Source organism: Trachemys scripta, chromosome 11 (genome assembly GCF_013100865.1).
Source record: "Trachemys scripta elegans isolate TJP31775 chromosome 11, CAS_Tse_1.0, whole genome shotgun sequence".
NCBI classification, from domain to species: domain Eukaryota; kingdom Metazoa; phylum Chordata; order Testudines; family Emydidae; genus Trachemys; species Trachemys scripta.
Genome location: NC_048308.1, coordinates 48,633,518 through 48,659,686, shown reverse-complemented (window position 1 = coordinate 48,659,686; position 26,169 = coordinate 48,633,518). Strand labels below are relative to the sequence as shown.

The 26,169-nt window shown below is 40.6% G+C and overlaps 1 protein-coding gene across 1 annotated transcript in view; it reads right to left on the bottom strand.

Moving 5' to 3' along the window:
* Window positions 1–26,169, bottom strand: part of COL3A1 (collagen type III alpha 1 chain) — a 74,349-nt gene that overhangs the window by 32,139 nt on the left and 16,041 nt on the right. The window contains exons 2-14 of the mRNA XM_034785096.1: window positions 18,609–18,814; window positions 16,151–16,204; window positions 15,383–15,490; window positions 12,424–12,489; window positions 8,291–8,353; window positions 7,625–7,678; window positions 6,213–6,266; window positions 4,974–5,027; window positions 4,746–4,799; window positions 4,008–4,061; window positions 3,341–3,385; window positions 3,026–3,079; window positions 1,945–1,989 (exon numbers count right to left, since the gene is read on the bottom strand). Coding sequence (XP_034640987.1) covers window positions 1,945–1,989; window positions 3,026–3,079; window positions 3,341–3,385; window positions 4,008–4,061; window positions 4,746–4,799; window positions 4,974–5,027; window positions 6,213–6,266; window positions 7,625–7,678; window positions 8,291–8,353; window positions 12,424–12,489; window positions 15,383–15,490; window positions 16,151–16,204; window positions 18,609–18,814 — 911 coding nt within the window. The remainder of the gene's footprint in view (window positions 1–1,944; window positions 1,990–3,025; window positions 3,080–3,340; window positions 3,386–4,007; window positions 4,062–4,745; window positions 4,800–4,973; window positions 5,028–6,212; window positions 6,267–7,624; window positions 7,679–8,290; window positions 8,354–12,423; window positions 12,490–15,382; window positions 15,491–16,150; window positions 16,205–18,608; window positions 18,815–26,169) is intronic.

The window sequence follows — 26,169 nt, the reverse complement described above, 5'->3', positions numbered from 1 at the left end:
GAGAATGCAGCGGGTCGTATTAAAGGGTGAACTGTTGGGTTGGAGGGAGGTTACTAGTGGAGTGCCTCAAGGTTCGGTTTTGGGACCCATTTTATTTAATCTATTTATAACTGACCTCGGAACCGATTGCAGGAGTGGGCTGATAAAGTTTGCGGATGATACGAAGGTGGGAGGAGTTGCAAATTCGGAGGAGGATAGGGATATTCTGCAGGGAGACTTGAATGAGCTTGTGAATTGGAGTATCAGAAATAGGATGAAATTTAATAGTGAAAAGTGTAAGGTGATGCACTTGGGGATGACTAATAACAATTTTAGTTACAAGATGGGGACGCATTGGTTAGAAGTAACGGAAGAGGAGAAGGACCTAGGGGTCCTTGTAGACCGCAGGATGACTATGAGTCGACAATGTGACGTGGCGGTGAAAAAAGCCAATGCGGTCTTGGGATGTATTAGGCGAGGTATATCTAGTAGGGATAAGGAGGTCCTGCTTCCGTTGTATAAGGCGCTGGTGAGACCTCATTTGGAGTACTGTGTGCAGTTCTGGTCTCCCATGTTTAAAAAAGATGAACTCAAACTGGAACGGCTGCAGAGAAGGGCGACTAGGATGATCAGAGGAATGGAAAACCTGTCGTATGAAAAGAGATTAGAGGAGCTTGGGTTGTTTAGTCTGACAAAGCGAAGGCTGAGGGGGGATATGATTGCTATCTTTAAATATATCAGAGGGATAAATACAAGGGAGGGAGAGGAATTATTCCAGCTTAGTACTAATGTGGACACGAGAACGAATGGATATAAACTGGCCGTGGGGAAGTTCAGGCTTGAAATTAGATGAAGGTTTCTGACCGTCAGAGGGGTGAAATATTGGAACGGCCTTCCGAGGGAAACGGTGGGGGCGACGGACCTGTCTGGTTTTAAGATTAAGTTAGATAAGTTTATGGAGGGAATGGTTTAATGGTAAAACATAGTAGCCAAGGAAAACCAAGCAATGGTACGTAAATAGTATAATGGCCAACAAGGGTCAGGCTAGAGACTCTTGCCTACATGCTCGGGGTATTACTGATCGCCATATTTGGGGTCGGGAAGGAATTTTCCTCCAGGGTAGATTGGCTGAGCCTCTGGAGGTTTTTCGCCTTCCTCCGCAGCATGGGGCAGGGATCACTAGCAGGAGGGTCTCTGCCAATTGAAGTCACTAAAACACAGGATTGGGGACTTCAACGGCAGAGTCCAGGGAAGGGTCTTGTGGCCTGCAGCATGCAGGGGGTCAGACCAGATGATCATAATGGTCCCTTCTGACCTTAAAGTCTATGAGTCTATGAGTCTATGAGATCTGAGGTACAATTGACCTGGAGTAAATGGCTGGTCCTTTGGGACTGGGAGTATCCAGAATATTGTTGTGATTTTAGGTGTAAGGGTCAATCTATCACAAAGGCAAGATAGACAGGAGTTCACACTTGTTACTTGGTTGATGAAATCTAATTATAGAACATACAACCAGTTTGGGGTTTGTGTCTTGTTCCTTGACAGTCTGCCCTGAGCTTGGCACTCTTGCTCATGAGCTACTCTAGACAGCTTGACATCATGGTCTAGTGCTAGGGCTGAGTGACTTATATGATGAAATCATTCAAAATTTGGCCCATATAAAGAGTTTCCATTATCTTCGTCAATAAATAATTAGAGAAAAGCTTGGATATACATACACATCCTTTTGATTTACAAGATCATGATTTCTCTTATTTTCTTTTTATTCTTCATCAAAAATAAAGGTTTTTTGTTTCAATCATAATAGCAAGCGTAAAATTATTGAAAATTATAATTGCCTAAGACACTATTCATAAGGCAAACCATGTCCAATTAATGGGTGGCATTGTAGCCCATCAAGCACATGGGCAAGAGAAAAATAGTTAAGCAATACAATAGTTAAGGGAAAACAATAAAGTTTCTTACAGGTTGTCCAGATGTTCCCGGAGTACCATCATTACCACGGGCGCCCTACCAAAAGAATACAACATAATCACATACTATACATTCTCTTTGGGGCTGAAAAGCCAAGGATTTTGATATTGGACAACGATATTGACTTTCAAACCATGTTTCTGCATGTCCATACATTCCTATATATTTTAGTATGGCACACACAATTCCTCAGGTATGGGTGCCTACTATGTTAAATAACAATAGTAGTAGTAGTAATAATACTAATATCCAAAAGGTGCCTATCAATTGTACATGCACTTTGCTGTAATAAGAAGATAGTGGTATACAAGGAAATATGTTATTAGACACCAGTAATTCTTTAATGCATAGCAATCATGCTTAATAGAGCAAAACATAATGTGTGTGAGCTGTACTTTAGATTAAATAAATAAGACAGCAATAAATGTCATGCATTCTAGAATGACTAAAGCTTACAAACACAGAGAAAGGATAAAATGTGGCACAAAAGAACTAACAATGATTTAAGGCCTGTTACCTCTGCTGTAGATGTATCAGACATCTTCATTGCTCAGTACATTGTGCACTAGCATAAACAGTCCCTGTTCTGTTATATTTTAGGTTGAGACTTGTTTGCATTAGCTGGCGTTAATTATGACCTCCCCTTGTAGTCCAAGCTGGGACACCACAGTCTCACTCTTCTCCACAGCAGTCACTTTGTTTAGTTAGTCTTCCAATGCTGACCTCTACTCCATCCTGCCCACCCTGTTGGCTGAACTTATACCCTCAAAGTATAATATATTAGCATACAATATAAAGAAGAACTTGTTAAGGACACATTGCCTGTAGCAAATCTGTATGCCCTTTACTACAACCTTTGATCTTTGGCTGGAAATTTTCATGACGATTTTGCAGAAACTATATATTCTGCCATATCCTCCTATACACTATTTGCTGTACTACATCTAATGTAGACTGTAAACTCTGTGAGTCAGGGAGCTTTTATTTTGTGTGTCTATGAAGCATGATGTGCACCTGTTGGGTCATGCAACAGAAATAATAGCAATCCTGTAGTTTTGTTCCAATTACTTACAGCGGAACCAGGAGATCCTGGTCTTCCCCTTTCACCAGGTTGACCTCTTGGACCCTAAAGAACATACAATTATTAATTTGGACAACAGATTTTCAAAGACACCATGTAACAAACAACAAGAAGAAAACTATTTTGCTTAGAAATGTTTCAATGGAGCTGTCTGCATGGGTAAGTAGTACTCAGTGTGTGTAAAGGGTGGCAGGATCAAGCTCTTAAGGAATAAAGTCAGAAGAGAGCTGAAGATAGTAAGAAATACTAAGCAGAAAAAGTATCAGTTACAGTAACTTCTAATTAAATGATAATGAAAAAAATTACCATTGGCCCAGGTGATCCATTTGCTCCAGGAAGACCATTTTCACCCTGTTATATAAAGAGAATATCAGGTTTTGACAGAATTAACCTTTATTACCATATTTCATTAGTAATCTCTTGTAGGGATGACACACAGTAACAAGCAAGGTCCCAATCCTCTGAGAAGCTAAACATCTTCTGTGAGGTATTCAGTTTCTTCAAATTCTACTGAAGTCAGTGGGGATTGAGAAGTCTCAACAACCTCAGGCACAAAATATTAAAACAGAAAGGCTTGGGGCCCAATCCATCATTGTGTTACTTCAGTTCTACATGGCTGTAATTCCATTAATATCAATTGAGTTACTTTGGCATTAAGCTGGTGTAACACAGAGGTGAACTGGGCCTGAAGTGTATCAGTAAAGCATCTATTTAAAGTAATAATGTTGAACATACTCTTCAGTCATGGGAATCTCCATCTTTTCTGTCTGTTACTGTTATAAAATCAGATGAGATATGCTGCAATTGCAGACAACAGACTCCCCTAGAGTAACTGATTATTTATATGGACATGATCAGCCAGGACTTAAAAAGCGTAAGTGGTTTTACAGAAGCAAATATGCAAAATACAGTTATGTTATTGATTCAGAGTAAAATTACATACTTTCTAGAGGTTGCAACAAAGTCACTTTACCTTCAGACCAGGTGCACCACTATCACCTTTGGCGCCATCTCTTCCATCAAAGCCCTAAGGGAACCAAAAATAACATACATTTCATTTGTACTTTGAAACCCTGATAATCCTTGATCAATACTGAACTTCAAGTGCATCCTTTTTTTTTTTAACCTGAAAAGCTAACAACAAATCTTACATTGTAGGAAAATGGCTTATATTTGTTTAAATAGTAATACACCAGAAAATCAAAATAGCTTTAATGACTCCTGTTGTAAAATGTTACAGAAACATAAAAATGCAAAAGGTGATCAGTGCATGATTAGCAATAGACTGTGAACTCCTTACTACATAAGTGAGAATTTAGTGCCACGAATAGTCCCATTGATTTCACTAGGACTGCTCATGTGGGTAACTGCTCAACAATGTAAATATGGGGATCAAAATTTGGCTCGTAGTTAAGAATACATTCCAGGTAATTTATTTGTCGTCAGTATTAATGGTAACTCAATGGTAAATCTAAATAAGCAGAGATGGGACAAAGGGACACATTTTGAACCAGATCAGAACTTTCCCTAAGTGTAGGGTGTTCATGGCCAGGGCTTTAGATTTTCAAAAAGCCCATTACTGAGAGAAGAGCCAGTTGTGAAGTTCAGATCTGAACTTTCCAAAAGTTCTGCAAAGGGGAGTGCTTGTGCCTGTTGCATAATGATTCAGTTGGAGTATTTCACTCAAAAATACTCTTACAATAATACTTACTCTGTGACCTTTCATTCCATTGAATCCAGGCATACCAGGGGGTCCTTTGTGGCCCTAAACATATAAGCATAAAAGACTATGTAAATTACAAATATGGCGGAGTAATGAAGCACATAAACTAATATATATTAAGTAGCATAGTCAGTCTGGTGGTATTGTTAACAAAATGCAAAATCAATAACAAGTTGGTTTTCATTCAGAAGAGCTCTCTCGGGGGCTCTTTCTTACCGCTGGTCCAGGTAATCCACGCTCACCAGTTCTGCCTGGTCTTCCAGATTCTCCCTATGGACAGAATAAACGGTTTTGCTCTGTTACTACTTCAGTTTCTGGCAAAGAACTAGTAATACAGGACTAAACAGACCTTGGAATAAGCTGCTGCAACTCTCATTGACATCAATGGGTGGAGGGGGGTCACATCAGTTTATGCCAGGGTGAAATCTGTCTCATAGCACAATTTTGTCTTTACATTAGAAGCCCGTAACAGCTCATGATCCATTCTCATCAAATGTTTTGATGAACAAGGAGTAAGTTCCAGTCTTAGCCACACTATTCTTGGTAGAAATGGTGGCATCACAGAAGCCTCATGATGCCTCTGATATTTACCACACATAGAGAAACAGTCAAAAGGGACAAAGACTTTTATTGACTGATTGTGTCTCTCTGTACGATAGCCATGCAAAATAATCTATCTGGTGTTGTGAGCCAACACCTGGTCTTTCATGACCATAGAACCCATTTCCCAAAGATTCAAAGTTAATGTGGCTCAGAACAAGATTTCAGGCACATATCAAAAGTAGGTTCTATCCTATCTTTATCACTGCCTGTCTATTTATGGCCTGATCCAAACCTCATTAAACTTAATGGGAGTCATCCATTGACTGCACTGGGCTATGGATCAGGCCCTTAGTGAGTTCAGTGCCAGGTGTCAAGTATGTAAGATCTTTGCATAAAATAGAGGTGACAAATATGAAGGACTGCATATTGGGATCTAGAAAAAAAAAATCAATGTATCTCCTTAGCACACTCTGGGGAAATGATCACCCCCCCCCCCAAAACAAACATAAAAGCTTGGAACTACAATAGAAGCACAGCCACTCCAAGTTGTTAACCCACAAATAGTAAACTAAACTATGGTTTACAACTAAAACTGGCCAATGCAAAGTAATTTAGAGCAACTGCCAAATCAGCCACTCAGTCCTGACCTCACTTATGGTGCCTACGTATTATTTACGATATGTGTAATAAGGGGCCGGAGATTGTCACAACTCCTCTGGAAAGGAGACATTTCATACCAAGTTTTAATCGAGAGCAAATTTTTACAGACATATTATGAAATGTACAAATCAGGGGATTACATGTGATAGCCTGAAAGATACTTAAACAGAGTGGTACCAATAGACACTGCTTTAATAACACTATACAGTAATTTTGATCCTCCTCCATTACATACTGTAACATTGAACTTACATCTTTTCCTGGGGGACCTGCTGGGCCTACTAATCCTGGGGGTCCTGGAGGTCCCTGAAAACAAAATAAAGATGAATTTCCTTCCATCATGTACAAATAAAAATTGTTATTAAAAAGTCATTAACTATTCGCACAGCTGCAATACACAGGTTTGGTAAATACAGTGGGTAGTCATTCAGGGTTAAATCCACCCAGTGGGGAGGTCTGGCCCATGTGACAGGGGTGGACAAGGGGGCATTTGACTAAGTGCACTCCACAGAGTGGGTCTCTCTATGGCTCCAAATAAGCCAGTGCAGAAGGGTTTCAAAACAGGGCAGAATTGGACTAGTGGGTCATAAGTTTGTGACTATGTAGATCCAGGAATCAGAAACCTGATGCCCATGAGTTGGAACAGTGGCCAAGGAGGGAATGCATTGCAGCTACACAGGCAACACATAGATAGCAGGGTTAATTCCATCCCTAAACCCTCACATAGTTTACTGCTTAATGCCCGCTCTGACTGGAGCAGGGGGACTTTCACTTCTAGGGATTAAAAGGATTATTGGGCGTGTAATTTGGCATAGTTCCATTGAAATCAACACAGCTAAGAGGATTTACCAACATCACCATGTATGCAATCACTATTTTTAGACCTCTATTCAACCCTGCCTAGGTTTTTGTCCTATCTAGTATTCAGCTGATGTGGGTTTAAACTATTCCATAAATGTTAAATGCATCACAGATATATTCTTCCTGTTACTATTTGTGGTAGGCCTATGAAAAGCAGTAACTAGCTAAATGTCATAGATTGTTTAATCAAGTTCCAGTCACTTTTGTGAGCCCACAGGAATGAAATGAGAGATTTGTATCTGAATGTGTGAACTAATGGATAAACCTCAGCCAAATAGGAGAAGAATTTGATCAGCAATGAAAAGGAGAATTTGCAATGGATTTAATTGTTCTAAGGGTTTCCAAAATTGTCTCTATTTTCGTGAGCAAAAATGGTTTGCATCAAATATTGCTCATCCCTAATGGTTAGAGCACTATAGAACTGAATTTGGTCCATAATGAATATGTACATAGCGAATTGCTTCTCTGCAGGTCTTCCTTTCGTAAAGCCTGATCCAAATCCCATTGAAGTCAATGGAAGGATTACCATTGACTTCAATGGGCTTTGGATCAGACCCAAAGTGTAGTAATTTTTCCTACATGCATTCATATGGATTATTAACATTCTACTGAAAAGTCTGGTGTGACTTGTTTCTTTGTTTAAAAGGTTGAACAAATAAAGTTGCATAGACTATATTCCTTCTACCATTCATTTCTTAAGGGATCAATCCTAATGTCCTTACTCAGGTAAGGTGAGCGTATGTCTATGGACAGCTTGCAAGAACATGACTTTTAAGTGCATAGTAATGTAAAGTGATACTTACAGAAGGGCCAGGTTGTCCAGGCTCACCAGGGGAACCTTGGTATCCATGACCACCCTGATGATGTAGAAGAACACAGCTGAGAAATCACTGTTTTTTTCCCCAGGAGGTTGCTACATATTGCAATACCCTCATAATCATAATAAATAATTCACCCAGAACAATTACTGAACAACCCAGAGGGAAGCAAACTGACAGGATCAAATGATCAATTGTGCAATATGGATTGAAACTACTCCACTAAATGGAAATCCACATTAAAAAACCCAAAGCTCATAGCATATTGCTGTACATGCACTGGAATTTCCAGATTCACTTTAGATGACTGTTAAATTTATGTATGAATTAAGAGACTGGCGCATTATCAGTGAATCAGAAGTAAAATTAGAATTTAAGCATCGTTAGGGATCACAGTCTATGTCGACTTACATGCCATATAATTACACTGATTTCAGTGGGAATGCATAGGGCCTAAGTAAGGGCAGAATCTGATATTGAGTCATTTGTTCCTGAGGTTATATTACAGACCAATAAAAGAACACAACATAGTCATAAAATTCTCAGCATCTAGATTTGTTGGTCGAAAACGTGCCCAAATTCAAGGAGAGAGAACAGGGGCTGTATATTTCAGGGGATAAGATGTACATAGCAAGACTGAATTTTACTTACGGGTGAGCCTGGTTGACCAGGTGGGCCAGGCAGGCCAGGTGGGCCGGGCATTCCTGGAGCAGGCTAAAATGTATATATAAAAATAGTAGTTAAATCAAAATCTATTTATAATCGTTATTAGGATCATAACCATAGGCAGGAATGACAATAAAAGACAATTCAGTATAAGTGCCTATTGCTGTAGAGCAGAAGTCTGCAATGAAATATAGTAGAGATGGTGGAAAATTTCCTATCAGTAATGAGAGAACTGTAATAAATTTTAATCTTAGTATCTTAGAGAAACCCAGCAGAAAGAGAATGTACTTTCATTTTATGACTGTACAGTGTATTTTGATTGTGGCTCATAATCGCCAGCATTTACAATCTCTCCAGGAAAGACTTAAATCAAATTTGTTTGGTGTTTTGCAGTGGCATACTGCAGTCACACAATACAGGCTCTGCCTAAACTGATTCAGAAGGGGGTCCTTTTGATTCCACCCCTTTACTCCAGGTTAATATTTCTTTCCTCTAGACATTTAAACCCCAAAAGGATGTTGTTATATTGCCTTTTGTCCAGCTAAAATGAAGGATAAACCACTTGCTCTAAGGCAAGTACCAAGGACATTTCATAAATCTGCTGCAAGGAATATTCCTAGGGTAAAAGAGTATCAGCTTCCTTAATGGACCCAAGCACCTCATCTCCTCAATGCAAATGAGTTCTATTAGTCTGGACACAGTTATGTGCAAGAGGGCTCCTAAACCCAGACCCCAGTATGGTGGAGCCAAATGGTGCCAGTAAACCTGCAGGTTATTCTACCTGTGCTACTTTTGGATTTCTATAACTAATTTGAGAGTAAAATCAGCATTTGTTAGATGCTAATTTCTTCTCTCTGTATGCTTGGTATTACATGCACATGTACAATCCATTAGGGCAGGATGTGCTTTGGCAACATAACCTTCATGCTGTGAAAAGGTTTATGCCCTGTACACCTCTTCGGACTTCTAACTGTTTAATTTATATTTCTGATACTTGGCAGGGATTTATGAATGTTAGCCAATGCACTGATTTTCTTAAGTGGTACAATACTACACCATAAAAATTAAATGACATCTGGGGTAGTCAAAGGACATAGCGGACTACATTCTGCTCTTCATATGAAATAACTCTTGTGAACTCAGTGGAGTTATTTCAGATTTAAACTGGTGCAAGTGACAGCAAAATTAGTCCCAGAAAATTACAAGTATGTTAATACTGCATGTTAAATACCTATAAGTTAAGTAGCAACAAACAAGGAAGCATGCAGCAACATGAGGAAAAAACTGTAAGTTTTGCTAGACCTGCATTCAGTTGTTCAAATAAAAAATTTTCTTCAGTTAAGCTTTAGTTGATGTGGTAGAGTCAATACAGTGGGCGTATCTGAGTTATAACAGAAGTAATATACTCCATAGCATAGGAAATATATTCTATATTATATAGCAGAGGAAAAATATTCCATGATGTAAAGAATAGATGATATATTTCACAGCAGAGAAAATATGTTCTATGACTTACAGCATAGATAATATATTTCACAGAACAGGTAATATTCCATGATTTACAACACAAGAAATATATTTCACATCAACTTCATTTTCACTACAGTAGATTAATCCAACCACTATAAATACTATTTCACATATTTGTCCAGATTTGATAAAGAAAATTGCAGTAGTAGTTGTGTCTCAATCATAAAGTATACCTAGTGTCTTTGAACTGTGTCAGTCTACTTGCTCGTATCATTACATGTATGATTATTAGAACTAATTTAACATGAAAGGAAATTGGACTGGTCCTGCATCCATGTGTGGCTACAAACTGAACAAAACATGTTATTTTTCAAAGTACACACTGAGGAAATAAATCCATAGTTAAGAATGACATTTGCTTGTTAGCATTGTCTCCAAACTGTGAATAAATGGGAATTGTTTAGCTGTAAAATATGGTTGGTTCAGAGAAACAGTAAGAGAACAGTTATGTAAGGGAAATGAAAGCCAATGAGGAGAAATTGACATGTACAGTTAAAAGACCAACAAACATGCAGTGAAAGGACATAGTAATAACAATGGTGGAGAGATGTGTGGATAATGAAATACCAGTCATGGTTAACCACCTATAAGGAAAATATATTTGCAATAAAGATAAGTCCATTACCCTTTCCAAATATTTGGATTAGGTATTTACCTGAATTAACAGCAAGAATTTAGTAAAACAAAAATCAAATGCTGTTGAGATTTATAATACATACAGAATAGCATATTTAGATGTGTCTGTTATTCACATCACATCAGTTTATTCTATGATGCAGTGTAAAACAATTTGACAGGACACAGTATGTCAAAAACAGATAGCAAAGGATGTAGGCCAGGGGTCGGCAACCTTTCAGAAGTGGGGTGCCAAGTCTTCATTTATTCACTGTAATTTAAGGTTCGCGTGCCAGTAATACATTTTAATGTTTTTAGAAGGTCTCTTTCTAAAAGTCTATATTATATAATTAAACTATTATTGTATCTAAAGTATCTAAATTGTGCAGTGAGGTGAGTGGGGACGGCGGCTGGTATCCCAGGCCGGCAGTAGGCTGAGCGGGGCCGGTGGCCAGGACCCCAGCTGGCACAGGGCCGGTGGCTGGAACCCCAGACTGGCAACAGAGTGCCACTAAAAATCAGCGCACGTCCCGCCTTTGGCACGCGTGCCACAGGTTGCCGACCCCTGATGTAGGCTATTCAATCAGGTTAAAAACATGTCCCTTGTCCAGTGAACCATATATAAGAAATATAAGTTCTTTAATATAAATGCCAAAATACAGTGTAGAAACCATGTTTGTTGAACTATAGTGTATCTCTGTTATCTCTGTGGTTCAGCACATCTCATGTTAGGAAGCCAAGTAGCAGAATGTAGATGATATGATAAGCTGTTAGTAAAATCTGTAAGGAACTGCAAATGAATGAATAAATGAATGAGTGAGGTAGAAACAAATGAGAGAAAACAAAACTGAGAAAATAATGAAGTGCAGTTCAGTAAAAAGAAGTCTACCATTCATTCAATACGATGATCTGATGGAACCCAGAGAAATAACATGTTTGTTTGGTGCTGCTTTCATCTGGTACACCATGTGACATACAATCCTTCTTATGTAGACTAGGAAATAATGATTGTAGCTAATGAAGCAGCAACCAATTTCAGATAATAGTTCACAATGTCCATTAGAGATTGCACAGTATTCCATGACTCTGTCAGAAGGCACTTGTATCTATCAATGGAATATCACTGTTGTAAGGACACTCCATGTTAGCTGTGATGAATGACCTTACAAACCTAGTACATAAAAAGAAAATTAAGAAGATATGTTTTCTAGATGAACTTTATGAAGGAAGTAACTCATGCATGTGATTGTTTCATCCAATATGTGTTTGATCTAATAAAATAAATATTGAAAAGTTTGTGCCAGGCCTAATGGGCAGATTCAGCATCCTTAGTGCATAGTCTGAAGCGCTGTGGATAACAAAGAACACAGTAGGATGCTCTGGTTGCATCTGGGACGAAAGGAAGACAATAAAAGGAATATATTGGTTTGCCATAGAGCAATATTTGAACTGTGGAGATACAAACTGGGATAGAGGATTATATTGAGCATGAATGGTCTTGAATGCTGTCGGAAAGAAGAAAGGGAAGGGAGAGATAAAAGCATTCAGGGTGGAGGAGAGAAAAGCAGTTAGGGGAAGAATAATGAGAGGTAGAAAATGGAAGAGGCAGGGAACAAAGGTGAGGAGAATATAGAAAGGAGAAGAGATGAAAATAAGGGAAGAGGTATTGTGTGAGAGAGAAACAATTGGGAGGAAGGATAGAGAGTGCAGATCCAGAAATGGGATGGAGAGATGAAGAGAAAAAATGGTAAAGGGTGAAGCAACAATGCAGTTTCATATAATCTATACATTTGGAGTTATCCTAGAATGATACTTCCAGGACAAACTCTGCCTTAAACCTTATTCCATTTGCAGTCAGCAATTCAATATATAACCTTATTTGTTTAATAGGAAAGGCATAAATATCCAAGATACAATCTACAAAAGGAAAAAGTGCTCTTAAAAAAGGGAAAGAGAAAAGGTTACTATCTTACAGGAACAAGTGGATATGGTCCAGAACCAGCCTTGGTATCATAGGAGTCATACTGAGGAGAAAAACTCTGCAACAGAAATATTAAAACAAGAGAGTCCATTATAAATCAAATCAGGCAATATACACACTTCATATGGCACACTGTATTGGAAATAACTCATTTATATAAGCTGTTTAGCAATGTTCTAACAATTACAATTCTGCACATGTTTCAAAAGTCATCCCAAATGGAAGCCCTTGTAGCATCTTTCTTTGCGCCCAGCCTGGTGATCAGAATTACTTTAGCTGCCTATACAGCTGACCCAGTACTGTACTATAGATCTGCCTGATCTGAGGAAACCAATTGCCTTTCTCCATTCTCTCTTCTCTTATCCCCAGGCAAGTTATCAGGTAACATCTTACCAGAGCACGGGTCACTCCTTTTGATCTTGTTCCCAAGTTTCCTCTTGAAACCACATCTCTATTGGCCTAGTCCAACCCCACTGAAGTCAATAGGAGACTTTTCCATAGAGGTCAAAGGAAGCTGGATTTTGTTTATAATCCAGACTCAAGAGAAATCACAGCTCACGTCTGAACTATTGCTAATGCCAGCACTAATTGGGTATATCCTCTGATCCCCTTGGGAATAATAATACCATAATGACACCCATCGATATCCCTACGTGGGCACTCAGAGAGCAAGAGGAATATCACTTTGTCAATCTAGATGCATGTGTCTGGAAGGAGGAACACGGATATATATGTTTCACAGAGGTCTATCAAGGACCCCATATCTGCCATAATAGCGATCAGGGCAAGTGTCATTATAATCTGGAACCCCATCAAGACAACCAGTCTCAGGTCGTTGTGATCAACAGTAATTGTTTGCGTATAAGAAGTTTTTGTAGGAAGTTCCTTGTGAACTTCTTTTACCCTGTTGAAAATTATCCAAATGTGAATCTCTGTCTATGTTTTGCACTTGTTGTACAAGGATGCAACGCTATATTTACATCTGAGAAGTTAAATGTGCAAACCATCACTAAAGACTATCAACTGTTGATCCTATGAACATAGGGGTCAACATTGATGCACTACAGCAATTAATACAGCATCCAGAATTAGAAGCCTTAGTAAAAGACCTGGAAAAGGAGGGCAAGAGTTTACTGATATCAGTGCATCACTCCACTGCACAGATTGAGCGAGTGGTAAAAAGAGTGGTAAAAAGTTCAAATTTTGCTGCATCCTTTTCTGGTTATTTTGATTATTCAAGGTCTTACCCTTATCCTTGTTTTTATGGTGATAGGATGGGTAAAGTTAAAGCTTAGAAAGATAGCTAACAAGTCTAGATTCTCCAGAGTACCTGTCGCTTGAGCAATACAGGTGTGAAGACAGTTATTTGAAATCAATAACATCTTCAAGGAGGGAAATGTTAGGTAAAATCTGTTTCTGACCTGTTTTATGTAATGTCCATCCTGGATTTGTAAAAGGACAGCTAAGACTTCATCTTGGATACCCTTCTCTTCAGATGATTTAGTGCCCTTTCAGCCTTTTTCAAATTAAGGCGGGAAAAGGTCAGGGCAGTTAGAGTCATGTGACAGCCATAATCTGCCTAGCAACCGCAGGTTATTTAGTGAGTGGCAGGCCTGTCACTCAGGGCTGTCCATCTGAGTGGCAGCCAGTGTCCCATACAGTTCAGCTGGCTGCCAGGAGCCCCAGAGGGACCAGGACTCATAGGATTTTGGATTCTTGGTTTCTATTAACATACTTGCACTCAAATGCTACACACCATTAGTGAGTGCATACTTGCACTGGACTATGAGGTCAAGCAGAGACTACTTGCACTGGACTATGAAGGCAAGCACCGGTAGACCTATCTGAGGGAGAAGATCAGCCTAAGAGGGAGAAGACCTGCCCAGAGGACCTATCTAGAGGGAGAAGAATACCCAGTTCCTGAGTTCCTGTTTGGTGTCCAGTGCCCCTGATTTTCACCACTATCCCTGTTGGTATCCTGAGTTTTTATCATTGTGTCCCTGTCTTCAGTATATGGTATTGTAATAGTTTTGTAGTTTTCCTCTGTTTTACATCCATAGGTTAAGGGGGTTTAAGGACTCTGAGCTTCATGCTCTGGTAACTGTTAGCAACTGAGTGTGTCTTGCTTATGTTGTTTATTGTCTGAAGGGGGGATCCTTGTCTAGTTTACTGACTAGTGGCATAATAAATATTTGTGTGTTACATCTTATTCTGTCTCTGTCTTAATAAATCACCCAATGATAGATGCGGGGGCGGGGGGTACCTACAGACAGCCCATCTTCTGACCTGTGTATACCAGGGGTCTCAAACTTGTGGCCTGCGGGCCATCTGCGGCCCATGACCCTCCCCGATGAGGTCCGCGGGGCTCCAGCAGTTTTGGAGCCAGGTCTCTCCCTTGGCTCCACCTGCCGCTCCTGGGCGCTCCCCCCACAGGCGATTTAAAATGGCCCGGGGCCACAGCAGTACAGTGGAGCTGAGCGGTGTCTGCCTGTTCGCTCCACATGTCTGCCCGCCCCTCCCTGTGGAGTTTTGGGGGGGGGAGTTTTGGGGGTGGGTGGGTTCTGGGCAGCTTGAGTGACATTATTGGCCTGCTGGGAGGAATTGAGGACTGGCCCTGGCCTTAAGGTAAACTGAGTTTGAGATCCCTGGTGTAGACCATAGTTAATCTGTTTTGGGCTAACAGTGCCAGCTCATCTCTGCTGGCTGGTGTTTTGAGGGTAGGAGGAAGAATCAAGATTTTTCCACTCCCTACCCTGTAGAGCCCATCATGTCAGAACAGAAGTATCAGCCCTACTCAGGCTAGCCTTCCTGCTGCACAGAGACCCATATGACACAGGTAGGGTGAACATTGGAATAAGTATATTCCACCCTACATGTAGGGCGGATGACAGTTTCACCCTTAGAGCTTATAAGCAACACCTTCAGAGCTAAATGTAATAATTATGACTTACTCCTCCATTTATAGAGGGACATGATTGACAGACCCCAGGCTGGCCAGGAGAGCCGGGACTGCCTGGGTGTCCCGGGGAGCCAGGTGATCCATGAGTTCCAGGAGAACCCTAGAAAGTTCAAAATAGACAAGAGTTAATATTTGTATTTGTCTTTTAATATGTTGCTATCTGGCGCACCACGGACCAAATCCTGCCCATGCTGAAGTTAACAGATGTAAAATCTGGCCCCATATGATAGTGCATATTGTAAAAGAGATTTTTTTTCTATTAAATATGAATAAAGTTTACAGTTCAAATAAGTAGAGAAGAGGAAGTACAAAAATACATACAAGGAAAAACATCTTTGCCTGTTGAGCCTGATTGTAAGTGACTGGCTTGTACACACTAGAAATATTCAAAAATAGATTGACAGTTCAGTATAAAAAGGAACACTGTTAATGAAGCACAGAAGGATTCTTTCTACTGTGCAGAAACTTTCTTAAAAAGATTACAAATTTATATACACCTTGGGCCAAATTTTCCTTTCTCCTCTCTGTTTTACTGGTATAAATCCGGAGTAACTCTGCTGAAGCAAATGGGATTATCCTGAATTTACATTATGAGCAGATTTTGGCCAACAGAGTCCAATAATCTTAGGGCCCAATCCTCCATGATGAAGACATCAATGTGAGTTGAGGTTTCTCACCAGCTTGCATGAGACACACAGCACTTAGCAGGATTTGGCCCTTTGTGATTTTAAATGTATTTGAAGAATCTGATATTACTTACCGGCTCTCCCTTTTGGCCTTTGACAACATTATTATTGAGAGGAGTTCTAGTAGTCTAGAGAAACAAAACAATAAAACATACAAAGGAATCAAACCAAGAAGTATTGGTAAAGTTCAGCATATTTAACAGGTAGGAAAAACTGTTTAAACAACAATGGAAATACAGCTATACTAAACTACATTGGTCATTTCCACATCAACATTTAAAACTATGTTTCTACTGCCAAATGAAGGAGCATCCATCGCGTGACATACCCTTGGCCATTCTTGACACAAGTGCTATGGGTGAAATCCTGATCTATTGAAGTCAATGTGAGCTTTGCCATTGACTGCAGTGGGGCCAGGATTTTACCCTGTGTGCTTTCACTATGGAGACGCATGAGGAATATATTTCTTGTTTCCTTCCAACCCATTAAATTCACATATCAATAACAGACAGATCTTTTCAGCCTCATTTCCCAGAAAATTTGACTTTCAACACATAATTATCAGTGACCCCCAGCATCCTCAGATGCTGATTATTGGCCTCTTTGTTAGTGCTATTTCTAACTGTAGCAGTGGATGTTGATCTGAATCTTAGACTTTACAGAGTGAAGTTTCATTATGCCCAATCCTGACCCACAGTAGCCTTATGACTCATGTATAGCGCAGAAGGGGGGTTGATGGAAGCCTCCTACAGCTCCCTTATGGTCCAAAGCCACAGAGCTAATCAAATAGGGCTCAAACTTAGGAGCTTCAGTACAAAAACTGCAAGCTTCAACCACTGGAGCCAAAGAAGAACCCAAGATGAGAAAGTAGAAAGCCGTGTAATTGCTGGAGCCAGCCATTTTTTAAACATTTTAAGACAGCCTACACTTGGAATCAGCAGAAATCTCATGATAAAGTCCAATTAAATGTCTGCATAAGACACTTTCTGCCCTCATTCACACCCTTGTGCAAACCCACTTGCTTTCATGGCGTTATACGTGTTGTAAGCCAGGGCATAATATGTCCCTATATATTAAAGTAATCGTTGTCTGCTTTCTTTCTCCCCTTGCCTTGGGACGCTAATCTAAAAGGCATATCCAAATGTTATGTATGCACAACCCTCAATAATTAATTTTACTAATTTAAGGGCCCATTCCTTTAATTCCTACCCAGAAAATACTTGATTGCATTCAGCAGGAGTTTTTCTTGAGCCAGAAATTTAGGATGAGGTGCTACACAATTATTACTGATTGTAATAAAAACCTGCAAAACTATTAAATTTATCAGCTCAAGCTGATTAAACTGTTGTTGTTTCTGCTTTTAAATAATGTTGTCTTCTAAATATGGGTTCATGATAAGTTAAATAGGTAGGGCCTGATTGACTTCTCATTTACACTAGTAAATCAGTAACAGCAGCACTAAAGAAAATGGAGTTACTGTACAATCATGTAAGATTGGTGTGAGAAGCAAATTAGGCCTACAATATTTACATGGTGCTATAAATAGTGCTTAGTTTAGTTAGTTTGCACACTTAGGCTTTGTTTGATTTCATGCATGTAAACTGAGCATTATGTCAGAAATAGGTTATTTGCAGAACTTCTGTGCATGAGAGTATTGGTGGTTGACCCTCAAAAGATTCTGAAGTTTTGTTTGATATGAGTGACAGAGAAATGGGCCTGAATCAAAGCCCTGCATCTGAACATCACCACTCGCTGTGAAGATTTCAGTCTGGATCTAGATCTGGATCTGAGCTTTGTAGCTGGCAAGTGTTTTTAGAACATGTTGAACCTGAACTCCGGATCCTAACAACACTGAACTTTGGGAAAGTTACAGCCCAAATTTTGTGGCTCTGCTTTATTACTAATAAGCACCTACCATTTCATTCCTTCTCTGAAGTTGATCTGAACTAGATTTGTGGGAGGCCCCAGATTTGCTGCTTAGCTTGTACTGAGCATACTCACATGGACTGAGCATACTCGTAACACTGCTGAAGCTGGCTGCCCTCACTCCGCCCCTTCCCCCCCACTATTAGCAGGCATGGGTTGCCTCTGATCAGAACCTTCTGCATTTGTAAAATTAAGCAAGAATTCTTGTGAGAAAAACTTTCTTATGAGGTTACTGGAACTTCTTGCTTTCAGTGGATGGAATATATGGCAAGAATAACATTTCCACTGTATTTTATCATCATTTCTGGTTCCAATCCTCTGCTAGGATCAGGAAATACAGAGATGCAAGAAAAGGAAAAGTAACAGGGAGAAAGGATTTTTGAACTTTATTAAAGGGTTGGTTAAGTTTTAGTGAAGGTTTAGGTTAGCTCTGATTTCATCCAAAGTGGTTTGCCCATCCTTAACAGTTATCAGATATTAAAGGCTTTAGGCTGAATAAAGAGTACTTAAAATACATAAGTATGGATGGATGGATGGATGGACAAATGATTTGGGTAAATGTGGATCAAGGACAATTCATGTCTCAAAGAAACAGATTACACTTACTGGTTCACGAGTTGTTGTTACCCGTGGACAAACAGGGCAACACTCTCCAAATGGAATCTCTGGGTTGGGACAGTCTGATATATCCAGATCATCACAGATGATGTCATCACAGAGAACAGCTCCTGAGTCGCACACACAGATTTGGCATGGTTCTGGTTTCCAAACATCCCTGTCAGCGTACACTTGCCCAAGATGTGTACATGCTCCTATAATTGGAAAAGGAATGAAAGAAAATGTAAGATGTGTAGCAACCACCAATGCGCAATAATACTTCAAATGGGATTTTGAAAATGAAACTGAAACCTGGATGTTTCATTTTAAACATGTCTCATTAATGACAAGGGCCAAATTCTCCTCTCCTCTAACCACCCTAGAGATCTGCTTTGGGAAATGCAAAGTCTGCACTAGATCTCCAGGTGATAATCCCACTGACATCAATGGAAGCTCTATGGGCCTGATCCAAAGCCAACTGAAATCATTCAGAGTCTATTGACTTCAGTAGCCTTTGGATCAGGTCCCCCGGGCAGAGCGATTGTATAATCTGCAATAGAGCGCCACAGCACCAATAAATAGGAGAATGGGTCCAAAGTGTTAAACTATTCACTTTAGTGCATGTGTGGACACATGCATACACAAAGATCTACAGTAAAAAGAAAAAACTCTCTAGTCTCCACACACATTGAAAATGACGTACAGTCCACAGACTGTTTAACGCACTTGGCAGGTTGGGCTCGGGAGAGCTTTTAAAATGAATATCCATGTTCACTGTAGCAAATAAGTGAAACTTTCTTTAGTTCCAGGAAAGTTTATCTATGGAAAAAACAAGGAACATTTTTGCTTTAAAAATGGAGTTTCTTGCTTTAAAAACTGTTCAGGTCGTTCACAGTCTTTCCAAGACCAAGCCATTTCACAAATACAAAAAGAAGTTAATTATCTGTCTGTGTACTGATACAGTCCCTGTAATTGTAGTATCTGAAGAGATTCTTGGTTACAAATTATGCACATAGCTTTAGTCATAATATTCTGTCAACAACATAGAAAACCCAGCTGGACATCCCTGACAGTGACCTAAGGTATTTCATTTTACTTATTTTCTGTAATGGTTGCCCTCAACTATTGTTACAGCAAAAGCCTGTCTGCTTTTGCCTTGGATCCCCTATTTTCAATAACAACTTTCCGTACGTACTTAGCGCTACATTTTTCACAAATCCAAACTAACCCCACATAACCATTTTAAATTTTCATAAGTACAAAAAGTGTGTGTGTGTTTATATAACTTTACCAGTATTCATCACCCTCTTATGCTACTTTCTCAATAGATTTGATAAGAACCCCAGATATATTTTTAAACATATATTTCATAGGTGTGACCTTGAAGTACCACTGATGTCACATGGGCAACTTAGAATAGTATCAAATATCTCAGTGGTTCTACTCATAGAGTACAAGACTGAGACAGAGATTATGGCAACTTCTATTCCTACCCCATCTGCCCTCTCTCTTTCCTCCAAACCTCTACATCCTGGCTTGCATCCCAGTGTACTCTCTGTTCTCCATTACTGCCCACCCACCTTGATCTGTTTCTCCTCCCTCCAGTTCCTGTCTGGAGTTTCTCTTTCCCTCCCGTGCATTTTTGCCACTCCGGCACTCTGGCTCCTTTTTTTTTTGCTTGGGGCGCAAAAAGCCAGGAGCTGGCCCTGAGCGGAAGTGAGCTGCAGCCGTGGGGGGCGCGGGGAGGACCACAGGAAGTAACCCTGGGGGGGCAGAGGAACCGCCCCCCACCGCCGCAGCTTCCCTCCGCTCCGCCTGCTCCCCTGAGCGCGCTGCTGCCGCTCCACTTCTCCCCCCTCCCTCCCAGGCTTGCCGTGCGAATCAGCTGTTTTGCGGCAAACCTGGGAGGGAGGGGGAGAAGCAGAGCGGCGGCGGCGCGCTCAGGGAGCAGGCGGAGCAGAGGTGAGCTGCGGCATGGGGGGCGCAGGGAGGGCCGCAGGAAGTAACCCTGGGGGAGGCAGAGGAACCGCTCCCCCCCCAGCTCACCTCCGCCTCCTCCCCCGAGTGCGCCGCCGCTCCGCTTCTCCGCCAGGGAGGGAGGGCTAGGAGGGGAAATGCGGCGCGCCCGGGGGACGATGCGGGGCCGGGGATTTGGGGAAGGGGTTGGAATGGGGCGGGGAAGAGGCGGAGTTGGGGTGGGGCCAGGGGGCACGGGAAATTTTTTTTGCTTGGGGCGGCAAAAAACTTGGAACCGGCCCTGCTCATAATTCATTCTCACTGCTCCCTCCATCTTCCTTGATGTCCGTCTTCCTCCCTCTTATTATTGGCTCCATAGTTTCTTTCTACCCCACATTCCTTCTGCTTTCTCACTCCCCTCCATTCCCATGCCTTCTCCTCTCAGACTCCCTGCCTTCTATTGACTGACACTCCTGGTCTCTTTCTCATCTGCATTCCTCCTATGACTGGGCCCTCCCCATTTCATTCCCTCTTATGCCTCTAGTCTTCCTGCCTCCATCTGTCCACCTCCCTTTCCCGCCCCCCCAATCTCCTCCACAAACTCTTCATTCTTTCCCTGTCCTTTCCAGATGTCTTACTCCCTTCCCTTCCCTTACTACCATCCCAATCTCTCCCCTGTCAGCCATGAAGTTCCTCTCCTCTTCCTTCCCTCTTGCCTGTTCTAATACACAAAGCAGTGCACTGTTTTTCAGGTCACAGTGTCACTTGCAGGCTGTGCTGCTAACTTCAGAGGATGGGGTTTGTAGGAAGGAACCAAAATCTTCTGGGCTGGTTGAATGAGGAGCTACCACCTGAATCCTGCCTTTGCTGCTCTTTGTGTTTTTCATAGGAGCCTATGTTTCAATGAAAGTCAATAGGCCTTAGATGCCTAGTGCCCAAGTCACTTCTGAAAATTGGACTTTTGAAAAAATTACCTTCATCCTTTAGCTCAAGTGGTGCAGAAACTCATGCTCTTAGTGCGGAAGAGCTTGGTCTCAAATCCCATTGTTGCAAGCAAATAGCATCAAACAGAATTGAATATATTATATTAAATAGAATATATTTCAGAACTGTCCACAAGTCATCAGATGTTGCAGTAAGTTACAAAGGCTGGAGCAGATGATTTTGATTCAACAGTAACATTACAGATTTACATCTGAATCCCCTTGGGCTCACAGTAAAGCAGGATTCAAGCACAATTGTATTATTTTTTTAAGTGACGGCACTGATACAATGCAAGCTTTTCCTGCAATCACGATCTTTACTGATTACAGATAAAGGCAGATGCAAACTGGAAGCATTTATCAAACATAAACATTACGGCAAACATCATGTGGTTTTTTTTTTTTTTTGTAGTGGCAATGGGGTTATTGAGGCAAAAACTCTTATTATTGCTAACATCTTTCATTAGGACTTTAAGCACTAATAATAGCATTGATCAAGGACCTAAGTGTCTTAGGTGCCTCGCAAATTTCCAAGTCAAGTGAGATCCTAATCAGAGTATCAGTAATGTTCCTGTGCCCTGCAGAAGAGCGCTTCCTTGTGGTTGAACAGGAGCTCCCAGTCTCTTCAGACCAATCAGTTGTTCTCATCTGATGGCAGATATTACTTCTCTTCTTGGCTAAGAACAGTTGAGAGGCCGGATGAACCAAGCGAACAAGGTGGCTAAGGAAGGGAAGCCCTCTCCCCTTTTGGGCCATGATAAGCCCTAGTTGGAAAGATGTTGATGTGGGATGCTTCTCTGCTTAAGGAGGAGTGAGAATTTTCAGATTATTATTTGAGCTACCATGAACATGGTACTGGGGCTACTATCTGGACAGGGGCATTCTTGATGTGTTATTTCAGGGTGGAAGTTAAATTTTTTTGAGTCTTAAATTATTATTTACAGATAGCTATATCATTTCATGAGCTGGTTATTACCTCTACCTCTCCCAGCTCAGTAGCTCCTTTTCTCCCCAGTTTTACTTTTCCTAGTGAAACCTATGCCTGACCATCAGGAATGTCACAGCATCAGGGATGTTCAACCTCTGTTACTGTGCATTGCTCTGTCCATTGTCTGTTAGATTTGCCTACTTTCATCCCCGGCCCTCCCCACTTAGGCATCTTGTTGGCTGAATTTAAAGCTACCTGAGCACTACCTCGCAAAATCCCCCAAATAAAACAAAAAAGTACAGTGGAGTCGCATCATAGGCGCATTTAACTTACGCGATTTTAACAATATGCACTCGGCAAAACAAAACAAAAAAGAAAAAATAACAATTTAAATACTGTACCTGTAGTGCAGGCGATTCCGCCCGCCATTCCACTCAATGAGCGTTTGACTATACGCGATTTTCGCCTTACATGCTGACTTTAGAACCTAACCCCCGCGTAAGATGCGACTCCCCTTAAGCAATTGCTTGAATTCTCTCGTCTCACAGAAGAAATCCAAGATGGCCACTTTGCTTTAGTTTTAAACAGCTCTTTTGAGCATTATGTATAGCTAAAGAAGTTTTTTTGTTCCAGGCTTCTAAAATGGATGCCTGGATTCCCACATCTAACATTGTAGAAGCCAGTTCTGTCAGGACATTACAGCCAGTCACAGGGGGAAAAACTGGTATTCTCTTAGCTAATTGCTGAATGTTTCCATAAGAAATGTTTTCTGTATTTTGATAAATGAGCTCATACATAATTGGTTGTTAATGAAAAAAAACAAAACATTTGCCAGGGGGCAATGGTGAACTTGTTGCTTTCTCAGAGGACGACTGGCTGACAACATTTTCTCGCTAGGCGATGGTTAAAGTGTGTTTTAAAATCAAGAAGAGTAGCATTCTGTAATGAAAGCCATCCTACAGTATTACTAATGACTCATGCAAAGGGGCTCAGGGATGCCTCTGCTGAGTGCTCCTGAGGTCAAGCAGGTGGGTCTGACGTGTGTGTGTGTGCGTGCGCTGTCTGGAGGAACAATGCCCAAATGAGGAACACCCCCCCCCGCACCCCCACCCCAGGCACCAGGGAGAACAGAGTGAGGGGGATAGCAAGATCTGCCCCACAGCACAGCCTGGTGGGCACAGAAAGCAGAGGCATACTCCCCTCCAGAGCTACTCACCCCATCTTTATAACTCCTTCTCTATAGCTAAAGTATCTGCTTCCTATGCCACCATGCTGTGGGAAGGGAATGGGCCCTTTCTCTTACTCTAGTTCACTTATCCATCGCTAAAGAACATCATGCTGGCGAGTGCATGTGCGCCATTGTGAGTGTATAAATGTGTACATATTTGTGCATGAGCATATATACATGCATGCACACACATTTATATATATATAAAATATAAAACTAAGCATTTTAAAATGTCTTTGTTGACTTCCCTTTTTTAAGGTTGAGATTTTCAGCTCCAAATATCCCTATTTGTCTGCTTTTTGCAAACTGCAGCTTGTCTTTAACTACAATTGCTCAAGAATATCACTTTCATATTCTCCAGAAAGTTAAGTGCAAGGATTCACATTTTTACAGTTCCAGGTTTTCTCAAATCCTATTACATCAACACAGTTTTGTTACTTTCTTGTCCGAAATGTATAAGGCTTGTACCCCGTTCCCATTGAACTTAATGGTACAGCTCCAGTGGGGAGCAGGATAGGGCCCATAGTTAGCATAGCCTACCACTGTTGGTGGAAAAATCTCTGTTTTCCAGTCCGTTATCTCAACAGCTATCACAAAATAGGACCTTATCTCAAAGCACAATTTTTCATAATTAGTAAAACATGGTTTTCATTTTTTTCCTCCATGAAATTAAATTGTATCAATGAATATCAAAGGAATTTCAATTGTCTTATAAAATGACTGAGATAATTTAATGGTAATAAATAAACCTGATTTCACTAAACAGTCTTGTAATATTGTCATTCTTTTATTTTACAGTAGATGGCACCATTTAACAGAAAGAAGACTAGAATACACAGACATCTGGCTATAATGACTTTCGTACTTGCTTCTAACTTTCTGGATTTCATTAAATCAGTTAAGAAATAAGCTGAAAGAACTGCAGAACAAATCTTTGAGGCTTTTGGCAGAATGAAAGTATTAAATAGGTTTTCCAGAGGAAAATTACATCTGGGTTGATTTAGCCTGTTCAAGACACCCCCTTGATACTCAGATGTAGATCTGTGTGTCAGCATGCTATGACATAATGCATCATCCATTACACATAAAGACTAAAAGACAGCTCCAGAATAGTCTGGAAAGCTGATCTGTGCTAAAACATTCACAAGTGATACATAGAAATAATAGGGATATAAAAAAGGCTGACTCGTCTAGTTTTAAACTTGTGGCTAAAATAGTCAAATATTTGCCTTAACCAGATATTCTTGCTGGTTCCTACTTGTATATATAAAGACTAAGATTTCATAAAGTATCAAGAACAAATAGCCAATATCAAACCTGATCCCAGTTCTCAAAGCACTAGTTGTAATGGCTTTAAACAACTTCAGTTCTTTGAGAATGATTGTGATGGCTTGCCAGCATTTGTGTAAATAAATAATAAATCCTTGAACATCTGCAAGACATTTTACAAAATATAAATAGCTTTCTGTTGTAAAATTTATGTACCTTCAGAGTTTTTGTGCAACATTTCCTAAGTGTTCAGATCTTAAAGATTTCCTAAAGGCAGGCTTTCCCCCAGCACTGAAATCACAGCATGTTATCCTGTCTCATACATTGGTTCTGAGTTGGACTCCAAAATTCCTATTTGCTAACCAGGCTAGCAGCAGGGTGGAGGCAGAACATGCAATGTTGACAGGAAATACTTCAGGTTGCTCTGAAAGGACCCAATCTGGCTGATATATGAATAGGTTCAGATAACTGCAGTAGGAAAGCATATCTGGACATCCTCTTATGGAGGGAGGACAGCTGTGACATGGGACATAATCCTGATTTCATGAGATAAATGGGAATTTTGGTATTGGATTCAATGGCCTCAGGAACTGGCCTGTCATGTCGTCATTTTTTGCTTTACATTTGCTCAGACACCATGATCCTCAGCTAACCACACATATATGAAAGGGGGGAAAGATCTACAATTGTTCTCCAAAACCACAGACCTTCTCCTCTTTGGATGAAGTGAAATCTCCAGTACCTGCATTAGTAGCAGGATTTATAACTTGTTTTCAGACCAGCTACTAGAGGGTGAGAAAACCAAGAACATCTGACAGGTGTGATTCCATCCCTCCAAGTTCAACCCAAGGTTCCCCTATAGTCTTAAACACAAGCTGCTGACCTGAGTGAAAAGCTGAGTTTCTGTGTAATCACAGTTGTATTAATTGGAGTTAGCTAAGGTGGGTCAGTAAACCTAAGTTAAGAACACACACTTTTCTTTTTTTTTTCAGTGAAGATATACTTGTAGAGGGCAGTCGTCCATGTACACAAAAGCCAGTACCTTACATAAGGGCTTTCTGATCGTGGGTGGGGAAACTAAAATGAAAAAGTCTATTCTGTTAGGGTCTGATCCAAAGCTGACTGAAGTCAATGAGAACCTTTCCTACTACTTTAAGGGGAGTTAGACTGAGGCCATAAACTGGGGAAGATTTTTCATAGCACCTG